This window comes from Panonychus citri, unplaced genomic scaffold, assembly GCF_014898815.1.
Source record: "Panonychus citri isolate SS breed McGregor unplaced genomic scaffold, ASM1489881v1 Contig00110, whole genome shotgun sequence".
Taxonomy (NCBI): domain Eukaryota; kingdom Metazoa; phylum Arthropoda; class Arachnida; order Trombidiformes; family Tetranychidae; genus Panonychus; species Panonychus citri.
The window spans coordinates 38,617-60,384 of NW_026515515.1; the positions used below are offsets into that span (position 1 = coordinate 38,617).

At 31.5% G+C, this 21,768-nt stretch overlaps 7 protein-coding genes, 1 long non-coding RNA gene and 1 other non-coding gene across 9 annotated transcripts; 4 read left to right on the plus strand and 5 right to left on the minus strand.

Moving 5' to 3' along the window:
- Nucleotides 1-3,291: 3,291 nt before the first annotated feature.
- Nucleotides 3,292-7,183, minus strand: LOC128389717 (beta-1,4-N-acetylgalactosaminyltransferase bre-4-like). Its single transcript, XM_053349347.1, has 5 exons — nt 6,657-7,183; nt 6,329-6,561; nt 5,493-5,680; nt 4,206-4,424; nt 3,292-3,623 (listed from the first exon to the last, which is right to left on the minus strand). Exons 1-5 carry the CDS (start codon nt 7,015-7,017, stop codon nt 3,488-3,490), a joined length of 1,137 nt encoding a protein of 378 aa, XP_053205322.1. The 5' UTR covers nt 7,018-7,183; the 3' UTR covers nt 3,292-3,487.
- Nucleotides 7,184-7,320: 137 nt separating this feature from the next.
- On the plus strand, nt 7,321-9,066 carry LOC128389718 (5'-deoxynucleotidase HDDC2-like). Its single transcript, XM_053349349.1, has 2 exons — nt 7,321-7,760; nt 8,205-9,066. The coding sequence occupies exons 1-2, from the start codon at nt 7,454-7,456 to the stop codon at nt 8,573-8,575; spliced, it is 678 nt and encodes a 225-aa protein (XP_053205324.1). The 5' UTR covers nt 7,321-7,453; the 3' UTR covers nt 8,576-9,066.
- Nucleotides 9,067-9,288: 222 nt separating this feature from the next.
- Nucleotides 9,289-9,361, plus strand: Trnaa-agc (transfer RNA alanine (anticodon AGC)). The gene has a single exon. It is a non-coding gene; the product is annotated as a tRNA-Ala (tRNA).
- Nucleotides 9,362-9,410: 49 nt separating this feature from the next.
- On the minus strand, nt 9,411-11,535 carry LOC128389716 (DNA-directed RNA polymerase III subunit RPC3-like). The gene is made up of 2 exons (XM_053349346.1): nt 11,091-11,535; nt 9,411-11,005 (listed from the first exon to the last, which is right to left on the minus strand). The coding sequence occupies exons 1-2, from the start codon at nt 11,381-11,383 to the stop codon at nt 9,724-9,726; spliced, it is 1,575 nt and encodes a 524-aa protein (XP_053205321.1). The 5' UTR covers nt 11,384-11,535; the 3' UTR covers nt 9,411-9,723.
- Nucleotides 11,536-11,584: 49 nt separating this feature from the next.
- On the minus strand, nt 11,585-14,476 carry LOC128389713 (ABC transporter G family member 23-like). The gene is given in 3 exon segments (XM_053349344.1): nt 11,585-11,704; nt 11,787-13,352; nt 13,355-14,476. Coding segments are annotated over 3 exon segments (1,917 nt in total). The 5' UTR covers nt 13,617-14,476; the 3' UTR covers nt 11,585-11,615.
- A 236-nt stretch (nt 14,477-14,712) lies between these two features.
- Nucleotides 14,713-16,517, plus strand: LOC128389715 (beta-catenin-like protein 1). The gene is made up of 3 exons (XM_053349345.1): nt 14,713-15,184; nt 15,263-15,480; nt 15,553-16,517. The coding sequence occupies exons 1-3, from the start codon at nt 14,713-14,715 to the stop codon at nt 16,462-16,464; spliced, it is 1,602 nt and encodes a 533-aa protein (XP_053205320.1). The 3' UTR covers nt 16,465-16,517.
- Nucleotides 16,518-16,568: 51 nt separating this feature from the next.
- Nucleotides 16,569-18,084, minus strand: LOC128389719 (charged multivesicular body protein 4c-like). The gene is made up of 4 exons (XM_053349350.1): nt 17,869-18,084; nt 17,175-17,589; nt 16,920-17,025; nt 16,569-16,853 (listed from the first exon to the last, which is right to left on the minus strand). Exons 1-4 carry the CDS (start codon nt 17,952-17,954, stop codon nt 16,792-16,794), a joined length of 669 nt encoding a protein of 222 aa, XP_053205325.1. The 5' UTR covers nt 17,955-18,084; the 3' UTR covers nt 16,569-16,791.
- Nucleotides 18,085-18,098: 14 nt separating this feature from the next.
- Nucleotides 18,099-18,757, plus strand: LOC128389721 (uncharacterized). The gene is made up of 2 exons (XR_008325495.1): nt 18,099-18,427; nt 18,520-18,757. It is a non-coding gene; the product is annotated as an uncharacterized LOC128389721 (long non-coding RNA).
- On the minus strand, nt 18,699-19,619 carry LOC128389720 (S-phase kinase-associated protein 1-like). The gene is made up of 2 exons (XM_053349351.1): nt 19,192-19,619; nt 18,699-18,997 (listed from the first exon to the last, which is right to left on the minus strand). The coding sequence occupies exons 1-2, from the start codon at nt 19,507-19,509 to the stop codon at nt 18,821-18,823; spliced, it is 495 nt and encodes a 164-aa protein (XP_053205326.1). The 5' UTR covers nt 19,510-19,619; the 3' UTR covers nt 18,699-18,820.
- Between the last annotated feature and the right edge of the window lie 2,149 nt (nt 19,620-21,768).

Consider the following 21,768-nt stretch of genomic DNA (forward strand, 5'->3'; position numbering starts at 1 on the left):
TTTGATTAATTGTGAAAGTAAAGTTTGTCCAAGTTTATTTTTAATTGTTAATGGTTAAGGCTCATTGGAATCATTTGGCCAATCAATTAATATTTTTTTTCTTCTCTTGTTAGTTAATCATTTGATTAATAATAATGATAAACACAACCGAAACTAATTAACTACAACAATTTAACTGTTATTTTAACATTGAAATATTGTTTCAATTGTTTGTAATTAAAACTTGAAACTATTGATAATTAAAAAAGAGGGCGAAATTTTTTTGTTTCTTGTTTCAATCAATCAATTAAATCAATTGAATTTGATGAAATTAATGATAATCAGGGCAAGAATTATTATTTTCCCTTTTAATCACTTTATCCTCATCCTTAATTTGCATTTAATCAACATCATTATCGTTGAGTGATTAAGTAATTTACCTTTTGCTTGCCATTAACTTATTATCAAAACTTGAAAAGTTTTATCATTTTTTCACTCAAATTAATATCTAAATTTACATTTATTTAAAATTAGCCTTAGGGTTAATTAAATCATGATTTAGTCCAATAAGGTAGAGAGGGTTAAAGACCGATTGTCATTTTAATCAACAAAAAAAAATTACTATCAGCAATTAACAAATTGTGCGACAAATTCACATTTAAATTTATCCTCAGATTATAAAGGTTAACAGGAAAAACGAAAAATTTTCATGATTAAGTTAATTATCTTCCAATAGTTATAATATAAATTCACCAACAATTAACTGTCTCCATGTAGTGTAAATTTAGCGATGATTAAGTTATTAATCATTAATTGATAATCTATTGATTTCTTTATTAACATGTACTGATTTTTGTTACTGACGTTTTTGTGATTTGGTTAATTGTGATTTCCATTGAAAATTGTATTAAGCAAATTGTGTTGATTTAAATTTTTTACTCTTGCAGTTGAATGATAATTTTAATCTTCCTGTTTTTATAATCATTTCCCCTTTAAATTGTAGACACAAGAGACAAATTATCATTGTAATCATCATAATCATCAGTATTTAGCATTTAAATTATGATTACAATTTAGTTACAGTAATAAAGTATTGGATTGATGATAAAAATGACTAAATTAAATCAACGGTTTCCAATAAGCATTTATTTATATTATTGAGGTAACAATTTGAATTTGATTGTTGGTATTTAGGTCAACATGGTGGTCAAATCAAGGCTGATAAATAACCAAGATAAATGATCAGTTTTAACAATTTAACTGTAAACTAATTTATTGGCCAACAATTAGTTAACTATAATAAACTATCAACAAAAGTGTAACCAAGTTTCAAAAGGTTTTCATTGACTTTATTGGTTTAATTGTTGATTTATTTATGATTGTGATAATTTGATTGCAAATTATATTTAATCAGTAGCAATTATTAATTCAGTTCCGTTTTTAATCATCATCAAATGCTGTTGATTGTTGTGCTTTTTGTGGTGACTATTATTTATTTTTTTTTTTGCTTTCTATTCAGTCAATTTGTTTATCTTGATTTTTGATTGTTGTTGTTGTTGCTTGATTGTTAACTGACCAGATAGAAATTAAATGAGTCGGAATTTGATAGGTAAGTTAATATTTAGTTAATAATTGTTAATGATGATTAAGGTAATGATAATAATTCCTTTCGATTTCAGGTCAAGAGGCTTGAAAATTAAGCTTAACGGGTTTCGTTCATTTCGTTCATTGATATTAACTCATTTTCTTTTAATTACTCTTCGTAATTCAATTAAAAATTTTACTCAATCACCTTCATGATTTTTATGATAGCTTGACGATTACATTTTTAGTTACTTTTTAATAATAAATTAACTAATTAATTTGACATTGATTGGATTCTAATTTGCAAAGGTAAGTAAAAAACTTTATGTGACAAACAAATTGTCACATTAATTAAAAAGTTTACAGACTAAATTAGCAAATTACAGTATACTCTTGATATTTCAAGTAATAATTTCTACTTTCCAATCAAATTAAAGCTGACAGATGATAATAATCAGTTAATTGTCAAGAAAGTTTCGAGTTGAAAGTTGGTTAGAAATAAAAAATTTCGAAGTCACTGCTTCCATCTATCGGGTAAATGGCTGAACTAAAGTTCAGAGCGCGAAATTATTTCAACAATTAAATAGATTAATTTGGAATGAAAGAAAACAATTAAGTGATCAATGTGAATTCCTAATTAAAAACCAACTTCAAATAACCAATCAAAGTAAAAATCTATCAGGTTTCATGAGAATAGAATCAATCTTGGCGACAAATGAATCGAAGGCAATTAAAATTGGATATTAATCCAATTCCATAACAATTTGATCCTAATTGTTAACCATTGCTATTATTATGATAATCCGATCTTTAAATGGCAATTAAATAGAGATTATCTGTTAAGAAGTAAAAATTAGAAAAACAAATTAGAACTGAATCAAAATCTTGTCGTTACTGAAAAAATTTCTCTACTGTGATTAACTTTACACCAACAACAATTAATGCGAACAGTAAATCGTCAAAATAATTAATAGGCTAATTGAACTTCGTCCATGCTCATAGTATTTAATTGTTCAACGATTTGAGATGATTTACTTGAAGTGAATTCTTATTACCCAAATCAGTTAATTAGACATTTTAATTTCACGGTTAAGTTAATGTAACTAATGAAAATGTGATTATTTCTCTTACAATTGATGATTAATCTAATTTATCAACTTCTAGAATTAATTGTAACTCATTTGTCAATTGAATTTCCTTTTCATTGTTTTTACTTTGGTGAGAAAATTTGTCCGACATGGTTAGAGCCTTGATAGTAACTCGAGGACACATCGAACCGTTAATAGCAAATTCTAATTGAGAACAATTAAATCTTGTCTAATTTGCAACCTTTTCAACGGAAGAGTGAGACTATAACTCACTTCGATGGACGATCATTAATGACATTTCCTTACTATCGTTAATTGTTTCAGTTTAAAAGTTAATTTGTTACAATTTCATTCTCAAATCACTTGAGATTAGATAATTGTTAATTCAATGGAAAAGTATAAGAGGCGAAAGGGGAAGAATGAAGAAAAAAAAATCTAAAGGATAACAATCAATTTTCGAGGGCAAGAAAAACAAAAGAAACAAACTAATTAGCACAATCTAATCGATATATTGTTGATTGTTATTATCCCAGAGAGAAAAGAAAAAGAAAAATGATTTTAATCAATTGATTGATTTCAACTATTTTTCTATTAACATGTTATTGGTTTTTTTTTCTCATCAATTTATTGACCATAGGTATTAATTATTATAATAATACTAATTATCAATTATCAATGTTTCTCTTATTAATTACATGTTAAATTACATGTACATAAACATCTTATGCATATTAATATTTATATTATTTATATATTTATATATATTTGTGTATATAAACTTTTTCTTTGCCTTTTGCTTGATTTAGATATTATTGAGAAGTGATTATCATCACCAATTATTTTTTGGGTTGTAGGGCATCAACGAGTATCCAAGTGTAAAGTTTCTGATAGATGGTATCAAGTTTTTTGTATTTAAGGCTACTCAATCCATCGGTTCTGAATCGTCGTTTAGCTGAGTATAGTTTTTTGTATCTATATGAAGGAGAAGAAGAAAATAGATTAGTAACAATTGAAGATAAAAAATGAGATTAAATGGATGAGATTAGGGAGGAAAAGAGAAGAGGCCAATGTTTACAACAGATAAGATAACGTGTGATAAGTAGATAGAGTGAGAGAGTAAATGAAATGATAACGATAATCGGGGAGATAAAAAAACGAGATGAAATTGAAGAGAGAGAGAGAGAGAGAGAGAGAGAGATGATGAAGATACTAGATGATGATAGAAGAATAAGTTAAGTGAGAGAAAAATGGAGATGATAGATAATGAGGAAAGAAGAGGAGAGATGTTTGTTAGAGTTTCATTGATTATGATGACGCTCATCCTGATGGTGATGATGATGATTGTGAGAGTCATCATCATCAGGAAGAGAAAGTGGGTATGAGAAAGAAAAAATGATAAAATGATAATATAATAATAATGACAGAAAAAAAGGATAAATCTAAGGCAAAAAATATCCACAATAAGGTGACTTGTCTCATGAGAAGGGTTTCTATTATATTGGATGAATAGATTTTGATTGATAATGGGAGAGAGAGAGAGAGGAAAAAGATAACCTGTCAGGATTTGGTGTTTCTTTTCGATGCCTTAACATTGAGTATCGAGCAATTGTTTCAGGGTAACGGGTTATTCGGAATCCATGAAAACTAATACGATGAGACATGTCATCATCTTCACCACCCCAACCCCAATATTCATTTGAAAACCCATTGAGAACATTCATTTGACTCTTTGAAAGAGCACTGACACCACCAAAGATACCATTGTAAGGAAGTCTGTACAAAAGAAAGAAAAAAATTAGAAACAAGAAAAAATCAGAAAAAAAGATGATGAAAGATGAATGGAGAAGAGTGAGTGAGTGAGAGAGAGAGAGAGAGAAAGAAAATATCATGAAGGATGATGTTTAGAGGGATAAATGATGAGAGGTCGAGATGAAAATTCCAATTTGTTACTTGTCGTAACTACAGTAACTCAGGAATTGAGATTATTCAACAATTTGAAACAGTCAACAACTAGTATGAAAAAGGATAAATAGATTGATGATGACGATGATGATGAAAACATGGATAAGAAGTTGAAAGAGTGAGAGAAATGAAAGGGAAGTAAAAAAAAAGTTCCAAGAGGTATAACCGGTTCATCTTTACTTGATGACCCAACATCATTTTCATCATGATAATCACCAAAAAAGCAAAAGCATTAGGAAGACGATGATTTGATTGTAAACATCATTTTGCTGATTATAAAGCCTCTGGGCAAGCCTTGATCTTGATGCTTCTTATTTTTGTTAACTGTCTTTTTTTAATTCTTGCCTTGTGATGATCTTATTTCCCTATTACATTGATCATCCGCATCTTTAATTTCACAGTTAAATCTCTTTCAATCCTGTTAGATGAAGAGACGGAGATGATTTCTAATTATTATTACTAATATCAAAATGAGAAATTAGAGAAGGAGGAAGAAGATGAATAACACAAAGCCCGGTGGTCATGTTCTTAAAAGTTAAACAAGTTGATTGTAGGAAAGAAAAACAGTTAACTATCAACAATAATCATAATCATCTTTGCATACAAACAAATGGAGAGATGATCATTAGATAGACTAAGAGAAAAAAAAATAAGAAGCAACGATAAATGAGACTGTTGGTGAGATTGTATCGCAATTATTGTTCATGATGATGGAAGAAGAAAATTAAAATTCTATAATTGTTGTTGCTGTTAAATGGAAAGGGGAAAAAAGGTCGTAAGTTCAATTGGTAGAATTGAATGTTAAATGAGATAGAGATGAAGAGAGAAAGTGAATTGATGATGAAAAGGAAGATGAATTTGTTTTTCTTTTTCTCTTACTTGTACTTCATCGTATTGATAGCAACTGACATATGTCTTGGTTGTTCAGCACATCTATAGAGATTCCTATCATCTTCAGGAACCAAATCAACATCATGGAAAATAAAGCAATCATAATCTTGTTGTTTTGATGCTTCAACAAATCCAATATTAAACAATTTGGCTCTATTGAATCTCGTATCTTTCATCTATTGTTACGGTGATGGTTAATCAGCATGGTGAAGGTTAGACAATTGTATTATTTTTTTTTTGCGGCCCATTGTAAGAAATAACATGATAATGATGATGGTGATTCCATGATGATAAATTTAATTGTTTCAAATTGTTGGAAACGAGCAGCAGTCACATAGTTGCGTTAATTGTGGATGTTGTATCATTTTGTAGGCGTTTCACATTTATGCGTAAGAGATTTTTTCAGGTCCATATAGTAAAAGACATTGGAAAGACAAGTGAGAGAGAAAATTAGAGTGAGTTACTGAGTAAATAATAGTGTTTGATGGTTGACGTAGTAAAGAGTAGGAGAGGCTCCAGAAAAGATAACAATTAGAGAGAGAGAGAGAGAGAGAAATTAAAGAGAGAAAGTCAAGTGACTATTGTCCCGAAACTCGATTTTTACCTTCAACCTACAATATCTTTCTCTTTCTCTTTCTCTTTCTGTTTTTTTTCTTCTTATTCTACTTTCAAGTGACATTAATGAAGAAGATGATTCTTATAAGAAAAAGGGAGAGGTTGATTACTATTTGATTCATTGATTTATAAAGGGTGTTAATTCTTATCATGAAAAGGGAGGAGTAGATTAGATTAGGTAAATTTAATCTCTAATGAATGTACTTTACCTGTTCTATGATAAAGATACAATAGTCTATTTGCTGACGTTGTAACATAGGATGGAGATTATGAATTAATATTCGTAGATGGAGCTCTCTATCACGATATGGTACTATGATGGCAACTTTTTGACGAGCTGTACAATTTTTAACGTGAAAACATCCACCTGGTTCAATGTTTGGTAATTCATCTTCCAATTCAGTCCAATCTTTAATCTCGGTCATAACCTTCAAACGGCCAACTAAAAGGTAAACAAAAAAAAGACAATCAGATTAATGGTAAACTATAAATGATTATATTAGTTTAAATTGTATTAATACAATTGTCGTTTCTTACCCAATTTAGGAGGGATTAAAGGACAAAGTTGTTGATGATCTTGATGATGCTGTAATTGCTGCTCTTGTTGATGTTGTTGTTGTTGTTGTGGTGGTTGTGGTTGTGATTGTGGTTGTTGGGAATGTTGTTGTGAATGTTGTTGATGGTGATTTTTTTGACTAGAAATGTTGATTGTTGAGGAACCATAGTTGTTAATCAATGGAAATATTGTCTCTGAGGCACTATTATTTACATTTGATGAAGATAACATTAACAATAGTAGTAAAACAGCAATTAATTTGCATAAATGACTTTTTACAAAAATTGTATAACCTGGATGATTCTTACTCGGCACCGGCACCTCAATCAATTTAACAAGCATTTTTATTAAAAAATTAACATCAACAGAGAGATTAATAAATTATTATTGATTAGCTAAATACAATAAATTTATATTTAAAAAAAAAGAACACAAAATTACAGATAAATCAATAAATTCATTTTCGATCAACAAAAAGAAAACATTGAGACACAAGAAACTGAACTTTACATGATGGTGAGCAAACTCAATATGAATCATTCCGAATGGAAATCTTGTCACAAGTTGAGCCAAAAATTATTCTCTTTAGTTCATCGGTAGATGGAGTTAGTGTTTTTCGCTTCTTGTTTTCTTTTCTATTTTGAAATTGTTTCTTTTGACCAAAATTCAAAATTTAAACTTTAAATTTGATTCGTTTTTTTAATTATCTATCAATCGAGTTAATTAGTGTTTTTTGTTTCGTTTTGTTTCATCTTTATTTTGTTCTTTTGGTGATATTATGGCTCCAATGGCTGTTGGTAAATTGTGTTTTCTTGAAGAAGCTGGAAAATTGAAGCGATTGGATAGAAGAGGTTGGATAATTAAGGGTATTGATAAACCCGAGACAATTAGTGGTCATATGTATCGTATGAGTCTTATGCCACTTTTGATTTTAGACAAATTTGGTGATATGGATAAGGATAAGATTATTAAACTTTGCTTAATTCATGATCTGGCTGAATGTATTGTTGGTGATATTACTCCTCATGACAATGTTTCCAAAGAAGATAAACATGAAAGGGAAACCAGTGCAATTAATTATCTGGGTAAGTACGAGGTTATTTTCATTTATTTTCTTCCTACTAATCGTTAATCAATTGAGTTATTCATGGTTTATTTAGATGTTTCTCTCTCCCTCTCCCTCTCTTTCTCTGTTGAATTAGGTTATTTTGTTTTCATTCCCAAGGTTTTAACTGAAACAGAATTAATCGATTACCTCTTTTATTCCCTCACATGTAGTCTGTTTCATGATAAAATATACACGATAGAATTTTTTGTGTATTCTAATATCATTTCAATATCCTGAGTAAATTTTTTCCATCCTATTTTTTTTTTCTTTGTCAAACTGTCTGGGATTATTTTTGTTTGGGAAAAAAGCTTATGTTAACCTTTTGAATGTTTCAATTGCTCAAGGAACACTTTCTTTATTGTATGATGATTAAAATCGTTTTTTTTTCTTCTTTTCTTTTCTGTTGACTTTTTTCTCATAGCTTCTCTATTGCCTAATACTCAGTCAGCGGAGCTGAAAGAGCTTTTTGATGAATATGAGGACCAGAAGACCCCAGAAGCTCAATTAACCAAAGATTTTGATATTTTCGATATGGTTCATCAAGCTTTTGAGTATGAGAAACTTGAATTCGTACGAACCGGTATAATTCCTGATCTAAGTGAATTTTTCTGCCAAAATAAAGTTTTATCTCGGATAAAAAATGAAGAAGTCAATGATCTGGTCAGTGAAATAGTCAATCAACGAGACAAATTTTGGAAAGAGAACAATTCAAATAATCTACCAAATCAATTAAAGGAGAAAGATAATTCAACTCAAATCGAAGGAGATCAAGTTGTCAACATTCAAGTTTAACCACTTTCGTAATATCCACGTAAACATAATTATCTAATCTGGATTATCATTAAAATATCTAAACAAATACAAGGTAACTCTAAAAAAGACTGAATCAGCTATTCCAACTTAAAGTTGATCGTCTCTAAATCAACTTGTGCAACAAAAAAAAGTGATACAATGTCTCAAATCAAGTCTTCCACCACCAAACCCTCAAATGGGATTAAGATAATATGCTAATAACCATCATTTTTAATAGAAAACAACAACAACAACAAAAAACGATTTTCTTTTATAAATCAAAAAGAAATTCTTTTTTACACCTTTATACTTATTCGACAAGTTTTGGTCAAGCTTCCCCCCTAAAAACTGAACCAAACTCTCAATCAATCATTCAGATTCTTATAAAAACTGTATCCTTTTCAGTCAACTAAATAATTAACATCCTTTAAATAAAATTGAACTTTTCCAACTACTAAAAGAAGGTGAAAAGTCCAGACGTTTTCCATTAATCAGATTGATTATCAATCCATTTGTTTCAAAAATAGAAAGAGAGAGAGAGAGAGCATGCGTTCGCTTTCCACGTGCTCAAAATCACCATTAAAAAGTATTACATGAAAACCAGTTTCCAATTGAATCAAAATTTTATTCTAAACAAAAATGAAGCTTGAACATTGAACAAAACTCGAACTTTAGATTTAAATATTGAACTTTCGACTCAAGAATTCATATCAGGGGATGTAGCTCAGATGGTAGAGCGCTCGCTTAGCATGCGAGAGGTACCGAGATCGATACTCGGCATCTCCAATTAATTTTTTTTCCAATTCGTTCTAATCAATCATTTTGAGCATGGAAATTATTTTCTAATCAATAACATTTAATTCATCAGGTAAATCAAGAATTGCATGATTATAACAGCACAAGAATTTTTGAAACATTTAAAAAGTTAATTGATGAGTTTCAGTTTTTTTTTTACTTCTTCACAACAATTTAATTTTTTTTTCTTCTCAATTGTTGATGGTTGGGATGGATTTTTGATTAGATAAAGTTGACTGTCAATTATTGCCGTTAATTGTTTGGAATAAAATGATGAGAATATAATAATAATTTACAGAATAAGAGGAGAAGTTTTTTGTTGATTTCAGAATAAAATGAGAATTGATTGTTAATCAAGAAAACATGGAGATTGAAAGGTAAGATTGGAATAGAAAAAGAGAATCATCAACCTGTAATTCACATAATTCCAAACGATGAGAAAGTTTCTTCAACTTCTCAAGTAAATCTTTATCATGAGTGGAAAAGGATTGATTGAGTTCCTCAATTTGTTGTTCAATATCAGCTTGTTCACTTGATAATCTTAAATTGGTAATAACAGCATCGATTATTGCTTTACGCTCAATTAGTGATTTATGGGTTTCGAGTTCATGATTACGTCGAACGATACAATTGTAAACGGCTTGATAACATCGTTCGATTGTGGATCGAACAATTTCTTCAACATTAACGTTGAAAATGAAAAAAGTATGAGCAGGAAGATATTCTGATCCTTTGGGATATTGAAGTAATCGAATAAAATTATTGGTCATTAAATTATAAGTACATTCTTTGGCATCTTTAGCGGGGATCATTGCAAGTTCTTCGATTTGTTTCTGATGAAGATATTTTCGTGATAAAAGTAATCGAAATATTCGTCCACACTGTGATCCAAATCTATCGGTAACAATTGTCGATATTGATGATTGGATTAGTTTATCATGGATAAGTAAGATGTTTACTCGATACATGGCAACACCAGATCTTTCATCGACTTTGACAACAAATCGAGTATCATCATCGGTAAGGAAGAGAAGATATTCATCAACAATATCTCGAGATGGGAATAAATTTTCTCGAAGACAATGAGAGACAATATCGCTTTTACTGATTGCAATTGTTTCCTTTGTCCAGGGAGACGATTGACTTAATCGAAGCATAACTTGGACCAATTGAGCTGCTTTCTCATCGTCATAATGAGCCTTTAATCCTTCTAAAATTGTCATATCACGTAAATAAAGATGAAATTGATCGGGATTAACCATATAGTAAACATCTTCTTTAGCCTGAGGCTCTTTCCTTTGTCTTTTAGTTGCAGGTTCTGATGTTTCATTCTCTGACTTTACCAGGCCACTTATTGCACTTTTCTGCATAGCTCTAAACTCATCTTCGGTTTCAATGGTACTTGGAAACCAATCAGTCTCATTGGTTTCATTTGATATGACACAAGCTCGTACAATATATTTAGCTTGAACCATTCGAGCCAAAACTTCAAAGATTAAATTTGGATAATTGTCAGTGTCACGATTTTCACTAGTATTTTTCATTCGATTATAAACCTTGCTCACTATTCCATCAGGGGTCATAATTCCTTCACCAAGTATCTCTTCAACTATTTGTTCACCAAAATCTCCAAACCTAATAAACCAAAGTAAAAACAAAAAGAGAGAAAAAAAAAAAAATAAGTAAAGATGAACAAAAGTGTCACAATCAAAGTACTTACACACTCTTGGCAATGTAGATATATTTTGGATATCTAAGTAAATATAAAATTCTCTCCGGTTCAGCTTTATATTCAATGAAACCTCTCGCATGTTTAGATGTAGTAATTAAACAATGGTGGATGAGAACGGCGAGAGATTTTTTCACATTTTTAACACTCTCTCCAGACTCAAGACAAATCAATCTCAATGGAGCTTTACTTAGACTCATCACAGAACTACCAACAGTTGAGATTATCTCACCAAAGTATTCCTTTAATAACAAAGAGCACAGTTTAATCGTTTGCTTGGTCATTTTTACAACAATTAAAAAAAAGATAATAACAATTACTAATTGTCAATTAGCTGATCACCTGCAATTGGGTTTGTCGCTTTAAATGTTTTCCAAAACAAAAACCAAAAAGTGAACATATGGTCAATCGATATATCGAAACAATCGATGTTCAAGCTGCTTGAGATTTTGAATTTTCATCTGACAAATTTGATTTTGTTTCCATTTGTTGGATTAATTGTATGTTCAATTTTATTTAATTTCTTTTGTTTTCCGTATTTTTGTGATTCGTTTTAATTGTTGACAGAATGGATAATGATGTTATCATGGATACTTCTGATGTTCCTGCTCCGTTTGATGAAATTGAATGAAATGTACTTTTCTATCAATTGTTTTGAGGATCAAGTGATTAATTAATTGTTCTTACCTGCGGAAAAGTTTTTCTCGAATATGAGACTGACCTTCTCCAAAAGCACGACCAAAATGGTCGCATCAAAAGCGATCGTATATGAAATGATGACCAAAATCCCGACGGAAACAAATTCTCGAAATCCTGAGAAATCATTGGTCTCCAACGATCCATAGACAACCTCAGGTACATCCACAGGTATCTTGGTGATTGCCGAATTACGACCAAGGTGGGTCATCATTTTCTGAACGAAATCAAGGTAAGCTTGTTGGAACGATCTTTCAATTGTCAAGGAAATCGGCCAATTAGTAACATCGAGATGTAATAAGATGGTTGAATCATCGTGAGTTTTATTGGTAAACTCATCGGGTTTACGATAACGTTGAATCAAAACGGAAGTAAAATTTTCAGGAATCCAACCGACGATAGATTGAGTTTTACCTGCAATTTTCGCCTTCTCAGCCGAATCGAAAGGCACTTGGGTAAAAACATACCGATTAACGGTAGATTCATTATTGACCACACCAAGTTTCAAATCGTAAGTTATTTGACCAACAAACATACAGAAACACATTAAGGAAATTAACGGAAGCACAAATTGAACAATTACCGTTGTTGGTGTGCGTTTAATTTGCATGGCGAAGTTTTGAATTACGATGATCAAAGTGCAGTACCAGAATAGTAATCGAGTCTCTAAATTTTTCCGTCTCACGGGAATTGGTTTCTTATAATCAACCATAATCTCGGACACTTCGGACATTGGATATTTAATCGGTGCTATTGTCAAGGTATATGAAACTGATCGAGGTCTTTGTTTACCGTTGGCACAATCATTTGAATCACTATCATCATAATTAATCTCATCACTTGAAATTTCATCTTCATCTTCTAGATTAACATTAACAAATGATGTTCGTTGTTGTTGAACGTTAACAATTAGTTGATTTTTTTGATTATTATTAATAAATGTGTCTTTTGTTTTGTTGTCCATTACAAGAGCTAGAAACACTTTTTCCAATGTATTAAAACCCATTCTGTCCATTAACTCAGTGGGTGAATCTTCAACTAGAATTGACCCCGTTCTCATGAAACCGACTCGATGGGAACGTCGAGCCTCCTCAATATAATGGGTTGTAATGATTACCGTTATTCTGTCAACGGTTGAAAAGTGTGTCAACAATTCCCAAATACGTTCACGAAGTATTGAATCACAGCCCACTGTTGGTTCATCCAAGATGAGTAATCTTGGCTTATGGACAATGGTCAGTGCAAAAGAGACACGTCTACGTTGTCCACCACTTAAATTGATCACAAGACGATCTTTATCCGGAAGATCAAGGGAGGTTATAAGACGATCGATTCGTTTTTTAAGTGTCTCCGTTTCGATTAGGTACAAGTTACCATAGTATGTCAACAGTTCACCTATGGACAGGTACTCGTGTAGAGCCAAATCTTGTGGCATGTAACCTAAACCTCTCCCGAGAACACCTGATCTTTCATCGCCTGGAGGGTAACCAAAGACACTTATCTTACCTGATGAAATGGCCTGGAAACCGATGAGACATCGTAGGAATGAAGTTTTTCACAGCCTGATGGACCTAAAAGCCCATAAATTGTTCCTCTTTGAACATTTAGATTAAGACGATTTAATATTGGCACGGGTTCTAATCCATTCATGAGAACGAGGGAAACTTGTTTAGCCTGAACGGCTGATTTTTCACTTGAGCTGATCGCGTTGATACCGAAGACCAAACACTTGTTGACCATACTTACTATTGTATGGGAACGTGGACGACCTACGACTTGAAGGGTCACTGTATTCACTGATGGATCTACCGATGAACTCATGGTTAGTTTGTTTCAATTTTGTGTCCACGATGGATGAAGAGGGGAAAAATTGAGAGGCGGGAAAGCCCCGCTGAGGGAAAATAAAAGGTAAAAGAAAGTAGGAAGTAGGAGGTTGAGGAAAAGAGGAAAATTCAAGAAGATATTCACTTTACATGGAGGTCAAAGATTCTCATCTCATGGTAAATACGCTGTTTGGGGAGGGGAGATTAAAGAAGGGAGAAAAAGAGAGAAAAAGAGAGGGAGAAAATAGTGATTAAGAGAGACGGAGGACATTCGGTTTTCCCGCTTTTGCATCAGCACAATACCAATAATCGGATTATCAAACTGATTAGTGAGTTTCGAATTGTGAGATCTTTCATCGACTTTGACAACAAATCGAGTATCATCATCGGTAAGGAAGAGAAGATATTCATCAACAATATCTCGAGATGGGAATAAATTTTCTCGAAGACAATGAGAGACAATATCGCTTTTACTGATTGCAATTGTTTCCTTTGTCCAGGGAGACGATTGACTTAATCGAAGCATAACTTGGACCAATTGAGCTGCTTTCTCATCGTCATAATGAGCCTTTAATCCTCTAAAATTGTCATATCACGTAAATAAAGATGAAATTGATCGGGATTAACCATATAGTAAACATCTTCTTTAGCCTGAGGCTCTTTCCTTTGTCTTTTAGTTGCAGGTTCTGATGTTTCATTCTCTGACTTTACCAGGCCACTTATTGCACTTTTCTGCATAGCTCTAAACTCATCTTCGGTTTCAATGGTAGTTGGTAGTATTCCTTTAATAACAAAGAGCACAGTTTAATCGTTTGCTTAGTCATTTTTACAACAATTAAAAAAAAGATAATAACAGTTAGCTGATCACCTGCAATTGGTTTTGTCGCTTTAAATGTTTTCCAAAACAAAAACCAAAAAGTGAACATATGGTCAATCGATATATCGAAACAATCGATGTTCAAGCTGCTTGAGATTTTGAATTTTCATCTGACAAATTTGATTTTGTTTCCATTTGTTGGATTAATTGTATGTTCAATTTTATTTAATTTCTTTTGTTTTCCGTATTTTTGTGATTCGTTTTAATTGTTGACAGAATGGATAATGATGTTATCATGGATACTTCTGATGTTCCTGCTCCGTTTGACGAAATTTCTTTGAAACGAATGATATTACAATTTGAAAGGAAAGTGTTGAAGAATCAGGAACATCGAATAAAATATTCTAACGATGCTCTTAAATTCATGGAGACTGAGGTTGAATTGTTTGAGATTATTAAGAAATTACAAGTAACCAGTACTCAACCAGAGCTTTATCATGTTCTAATTGAGCTTAAAGTTTTGACTACATTGATTGGACTGTTGGTTCATGAGAATACCGATATTTCCTGTGCTGTTGTCTCTCTACTCCAAGAATTGGGTGATGTCGATGATTCTGATGATTATGAGAAAGTTTCAATTCTCCTTGATTCTCTTATTGAGTCACAAATTATTCAGCAACTTGTCTTTAACATGACAAGACTCGATGAAAGTGTCAAAGAAGAATCAGAAGGAGTTTACAATTCTTTAGGTTGGTTTTTCTGTCAATCTCATGAAACTTGATCGGTTTTGTGTTAATCAATCTTTTTCCGTTCTCTTTACACTTTAGCGATCATTGAAAATTTACTCGACTACAAACCTGAGCTTTCCAAAGACTGTCAATCTTTATTGTCATGGCTTCTTCAACGGATGAAAGCGAAGTTACCATTCGATGGTAATAAATTGTATGCGTCGGAAATATTATGTATTCTGTTGCAAAACAATGATGAGAATCGTAAACAATTGGGATCCCTTGGGGGAATTGATACTCTTCTTCAACAAATCGCCGTAGGTTAAACATTTCGAAGATTCGTCAACTCTGAATAATTATATTTTGTCTTTTCTTTTTATTCGATTCAGTATTTCAAGCGACATGATGTTTCTAGTGCCGATGAGCGAGAATATTTGGAAAATGTCTTCGATTGTTTATGTTCTGCTCTTCTTTGCTGTTCCTCAAATAGGAAACTTTTCTTTGATGGTGAAGGTATCGAACTAATGAATTTAATATTGAAAGAAAAGAAAAAAGGAACATCAGGTTCTCTTAGAATGGGAACTGTCAAAGTACTTAATCATCTACTAAGTGAAGACAAAGGACGTGATAGTGTTTTAGAAGATTGTTGTAACAAATTCATCGAAATTTTTGGACTCGCTTCGATTTTCCCCATTTTCCTCAAGCCGAAATCCATAACATTAGGACAAAAAAAGAAAGAAGCAAATGTTGTTATCGACGATGTAGAAGAACATTGTTGCTCGATTATTCTCGCACTTCTGAAACATTCCAAGGTGGAAAACAAAAGGAGAGTGTTGAATAAATTCCTAGAAAACAACATGGAGAAAACTGAACGATTGGTTGAATTGCACTTTAAATACGCCGATAGATTAATTCGATGCGATTCGTTAATCAGGAAAGAAAGAGCACAGAAAATGGCGAATGATGAGAATATCGATGAAGAACAGATTTTTATTCGAAGATTAACTGAAGGAGGACTTTTTACTCTTCAAATAGTCGAGCAAATAATTCTAATCATTTGCCAAGAACCTTCAAGTAAAAGCGAAAACAATCAACCATCAACAAGCACCAGTACGAGTCATCAACAGCCACAACAACCTAAAGATCAATCGATTAAGGGAACGGTCATCAAATTGTTGAATATTCATGCATCTTCATCAGTTAATCACTACAAATTGATCAAAAGTGTAATGAAAGAAATGGCCGAAGAACAAGATAACGATGAAAAAGAACGAATTTTACAATTGGTCGAAGAATTTTGATGTAAACAAAACTTAATTGTTATTCGAGATAAAGTGATGATTTTTTTTTCTAACTAATTATTCGGATGAAAAACATTGAACGATCAACAGCATCAGGATTCAGCTTTCTTTTCAATCAGTTTTTATATATGAATTTTATGTATATTTATATATATAGTAATTATTTCATCATCATGATCTTCTCCAATTAATACAAGTTGTGTCTTTACGCTTTTTCGGATAGATGATGACACGATAGAGAAATGAAAGGAATAATCCAGATTTTTTGCTTCTTTAAAAGGATTTGATCGAAAAAGGGAACAAAGTTAATTTGAATCGATTATAAATTTAAGTGGCCCATTGTTTCAAAGCCTCTAATTCATCTTCTTCAGCATCTTTGGATTTGGAACCTGTAGGGGAATAGAAAAAGATCAATGAGAAGATAAATATCAAGAGATTATCGTTAATTAACTTACTTGTAGCAGCGATTGCCTCTTTAAGCTCTGTTTGTGGAGCCTCAGGGAGAGTTCCAGCATCCAGTAATTGTTTATCCAATTCCTCTTGTTCCAACTCTTCCAATTCCTGTAATATTTTTATCATCGAAAAAAAAATATAAGATAAGATAATTAAACAACCATATACGTGATGATAAAAATCTAGAATGGGTTGATCATTTCAACATGAATCATAATCGAGCAGATGTAACTTATTGGATGAAAGAGAAAATTTACCTTGATGAGTTCATCTTCATCGATATTCTGTCCGAATGCTGATTTATCGGTAATAACGTTAACAATCTCTTCGGCCATTTGTTGTTGTTCTCTAACATCTTCCATGAGATCTTCCACTTTATCGACGTCCATACTATTATGTACAGTTTTCAATGCCTTAGCAGCCAATCCCATGTTCTTAAGAACCTCGGTGTTGGTATTAGCATTTTCAAGAGCTTCTCTTTGGAATTCTAATGTAGTTAATGTCCCTTCCTGGGTCTCCATTTGTTTCTCTAGACGTTTTTTCTTTTTAAGTGCAGCCAAAGCCACTTTCTTATTTTTGGTTCCATTGGCTTTGATTATAGCTTCTTGTTCCTTAATAAGTCTTTCATAATATTCCTGTTTCTTCAAAAGCATTTCCTCTGTATCACGTAACCTGTAAAATAGAACGATGAGAAAAGAAAAGAAACAAAAATTGAATAATTAACACAGAGTAATGATGAATAAAGGCCAATTCAAACAAGCCAAACATATCAAATGACTCATTCAAATAATTCAATGATAATACCGCTATTGACAGTAACCATTTTAAAAATGGAATTCTTTCGAACAACTAAAATTAAAAAATAATAATTAAATTCCAATAATAATTGTTCATTAATCTAAATGAGACCATTTTTACAAAATGATGGAAAGTGTCAATTGTAAAACTCACTTTTGTATAGCTATTGATGGAGAAACCTTTTCATCTTGTTTACTTTCACTTTTACCACCACCGAATAATTTACCTAGAAAAGACATAATTACAATTTAACACTTAATTAAAAGAAAAAAAACTAACAAAACAGATCAAATCGAGCCAAAGACAAATGTAAATTAAGAAAACAATCAAATTATGATTGACAAAACCAAGGCCTAAGAGACTCAATTACTCTGGTGAGTCCAAACATTCAATAGAAAACAACGTAAACCAAAGTATCTGATCTTGGATTCGAATATCGAATATCGAATAGAAAAGGAGAAAAAGAGTAAACAGAAAATTCAATTGCAACACTTATTGACTTTCTTGTTAATTGTTTTCGCTATTTAATTAATTTACTCTCTTCAACGGCAAATAGTTAATTATGTCCTCAACAACGAAGCCAACCAATTAGAAGAGCTGATTCGCCGTAAGATCGATCGATCGGCCGCAAATCGAGCTGCTGCTTTTGTTCAGCAAAGGAAACGTGCGAGAATCGCTGGGCTCGTTTTGTCAATGATCTCTGTTGGAATTTGTGAGTATAATTTTGATTATTTTCTTTTAATTGTTGGTCAATTTGCTAATCATTTTGTTACATTTGTTCTTCTTTTTATTCTCTCTCTCAAGATGGTTACACGATTTACACTATTAAACAAGAAAAGCTATTTGATGATTTAGAGCCAACGGATGTTTCATCTTCTACTAATAAATTGTAATTGTTTTTCTAGATTTTTGAATTTAAATTAAAGAGAAAAGGTCGTTGTAAATAAGAGAAATAGAAAAAAAAATATTTAACAAGCAAAATGTAAATGGATAAAGCGAAATTAGATGATTTTAATAAAGAATGATAATGGTGACTTTTGAAGGGGAATACAATTGTCAATAAATCATTGAATTGAATTACATGAGATGATTTTTCATTAGAGACTTATCGTTCCTCACACCAATCATTTTCTTTACGAATCTGCTCTTCTTCAGCAGGGGTGAAATCATTTACAATGTTAAACGTCTTTCTGATCTCCTCGGGAGTTTTACCCTTGATCATGTTGGCCACAGTTTTACATGATACATCCAATAGACCTTTGATATCCAAGTAATTAGCAGCCTGTGATTGGAAATGAGATTGAGAAAAGGAGAGGGAAAAAAATAGAACAGAATAGAATATTAATTAGTATTGGAGAGAAGAAAAAAAAACGTAAAAAAGAATCACAAATAAAGGAAAATGCGCATTGTTAAGGAGATTACAATGAAATATAGAAATTCTGTCCTATTATAGAGATACACTTATTGTATACTTACAAGAATGAGCTCAAAGAGAGTTCCTTGGTCGACTTTTAGAAAATCTGCATCCCAAGTACTGATATCATCGGTTCTTTTATCACGACAGTCATCGTTCTCTGGTGGTGGTAGATCTTTGTGATGGTGGGTAGCCCAGGTAATAATCTTTTTCAAGATGGTTGAATTAACATTGTGAAGAGGAACCATATCATCATCTCCTTCCTCCTCATCTAGGCCAAGATCCTCTAACATGGTCTTTATGGTGACCGAGACTTGGGCAATTTCTACATCAACAGGGAAAACTTCACCATCCGAGCTAATCAATCTAATTGTAGGCATGGTTAAATGAAATGTAAGGAACAATGAAAATTAAAATTAAATTTAAAAGAGACAAAGTTAATCAGTAAGACAATAATTAACAATTCTAAACATAAACAATTGTTGACTCTTCTCTCTCAATATCGACTCTTTAAATAGAGAAACACAATCAACGCCCTCTAGCGAATAGAAAGTAACTCCATCTGTTGGTAATTAGGAGAACTTTTTTAATTTTGTTCTTTTTAAGCTTTTTTTTCATTAATTTCTTATTCCTTTTTCTCGTTCAATATTTTAGTGATTAATTAATGGCGGAATTAAATTGTATCTGTTTGGCATTTTAATTAATAATTTTTGGTGATAATTTGTCTAATTGTTTATGAAGGACAAGAGAATTGGCCTTATCAGCAGATTGTATTCTTCGTATCTGTCAGTTTATAAGATTTGATTTCTTTTCTAAGGAAATGTTTTACTTGCCTCTAGCATTGTTTTCTTGTTTTCATCTTCCAGTGTTTAAAGTTGATTAATTGTAAATTGTTTCATTTTTTTAATCTATCGTTTGCTAAAATTTAACTAACCCAATGTTTGTCCTTCAGATGATATCTGTTTCAAGGTTTATCATTGGTTGTCAATGATGACAAGTTCTAGAAAAATCCTTTTTCTAAATGTTGTTTGTATTTTTAAAAAAGTGAATTTTTTTCCAATTACATTTGGGAAATTCAAATTTCTTTTACTATTTAGAATTGATTTGGGTGTTTTATTGGACTGGCCGATTTTATATTTGGATGGATCCTTTGGTTTATTATCATCCACTTTCCACTGGTACTTGGCTTTACACGGGCTTTTTGTAATGTTTAATTGGCAAAAAGATTATCTCATAATCATCCTGTTGACTGGATGTGAAAATTTCCACTAATTAATTAATTGGTCAAATTTAGGATGTAAAGGGTTTGATGGTTTGTTGTTGAAAAGCTTCTGGTTTGATTGTTAACCCCCTTTAAGAACGCGTGTTCCCTCAACACGTGTAAACGCATTCACTTTATTTGGATCAATTTTTTGCGATCATGTTAAGTAATTGATCTGATTTAAAGTTTAATTACGACAACAAGTGATTTATTTGCCTCAATTTAGGTGGAAAATAAGTGAAAAACTATCAACATGGTGCAAGAGTATTGATGTCAAAATGGAACAAGCAACAAAGAAAATAAGTGAATTACTCTCAAATTCTGATCACATTTAACTGGATTAACTTCTATTAGAAAATGAAAGGTATTTATCAACAAATTGTGATAATAATCAACACAATCAATAGTTTATCAATTTGATACTTTACTTTCAATCATTATACTTGCAAATCCAATGATCCTCATTTAATATCATCTCTTTTTTTGTCATTTTCCCTCTTTTTCATCATCATCTCTACAGGTTTTTAATGGTAACATTTTCCATATCATATCATGACATTCAATCAATTTCTGTTGCTCCATAGTCTCGGAAAAAAACTCAAACACAATTAGGATTAAATGGACACCAAATAAGTGGAACTTTGACCTCACAAAGGCTCACCTTTGCTCTCAGACAGTAACAACTAAATAGATATTGGATTACATGGTCTCTTCATCCTCTGACTGTCATTTTTTTCTCGTGTTCATTCAACCTTTTTTTTTCCTGATCATCTGATGTTATCTTTCAGTTTTTTTTGTGTCATCTGATAATCTGCCGTTAAGGATATTCAAATAATTGATTGTTAATATCTCTTGTCCTTGATTAGGATCTCGAAATGCAAAAACATAAAGTCTTGATGTCACAAGCAATCCAGTTATTGGCTATTCTGCTGATCAAGTTTGTTTGTCGTTGCCGACATATAATTGTCTTTAATGAAGATAATCAAGCTGTTAATTGTTGTTAATCAACTGATTTCCTTTTTTAAAAAAGCTAAATTTCTTGATCATCTCGACTAATATAAACACAGTGATTATCATTATAATCAACGCAAAGAAAACAATTGATATTTTCCCTTGCGATACTTTAAGAAACAGTTAATTGTTAACCCGATTTCATCATAAACATTAAGAGTTAAAATCTCCTTAATTCCTAACTAAACTGTTTTACTTGATTAGGATTAAAGGTCATGATAAACACATTGAATGTTGAAATTCATCCTGAAATAGGAAAAAAAATCACAATTATCTGATTAAAAATGGATGATTGTTAATTTATAAGGTTTCAATTTCATTGAGATATTTATTTGTATCTCCATTGAAATTGCAAATTAATAAACAA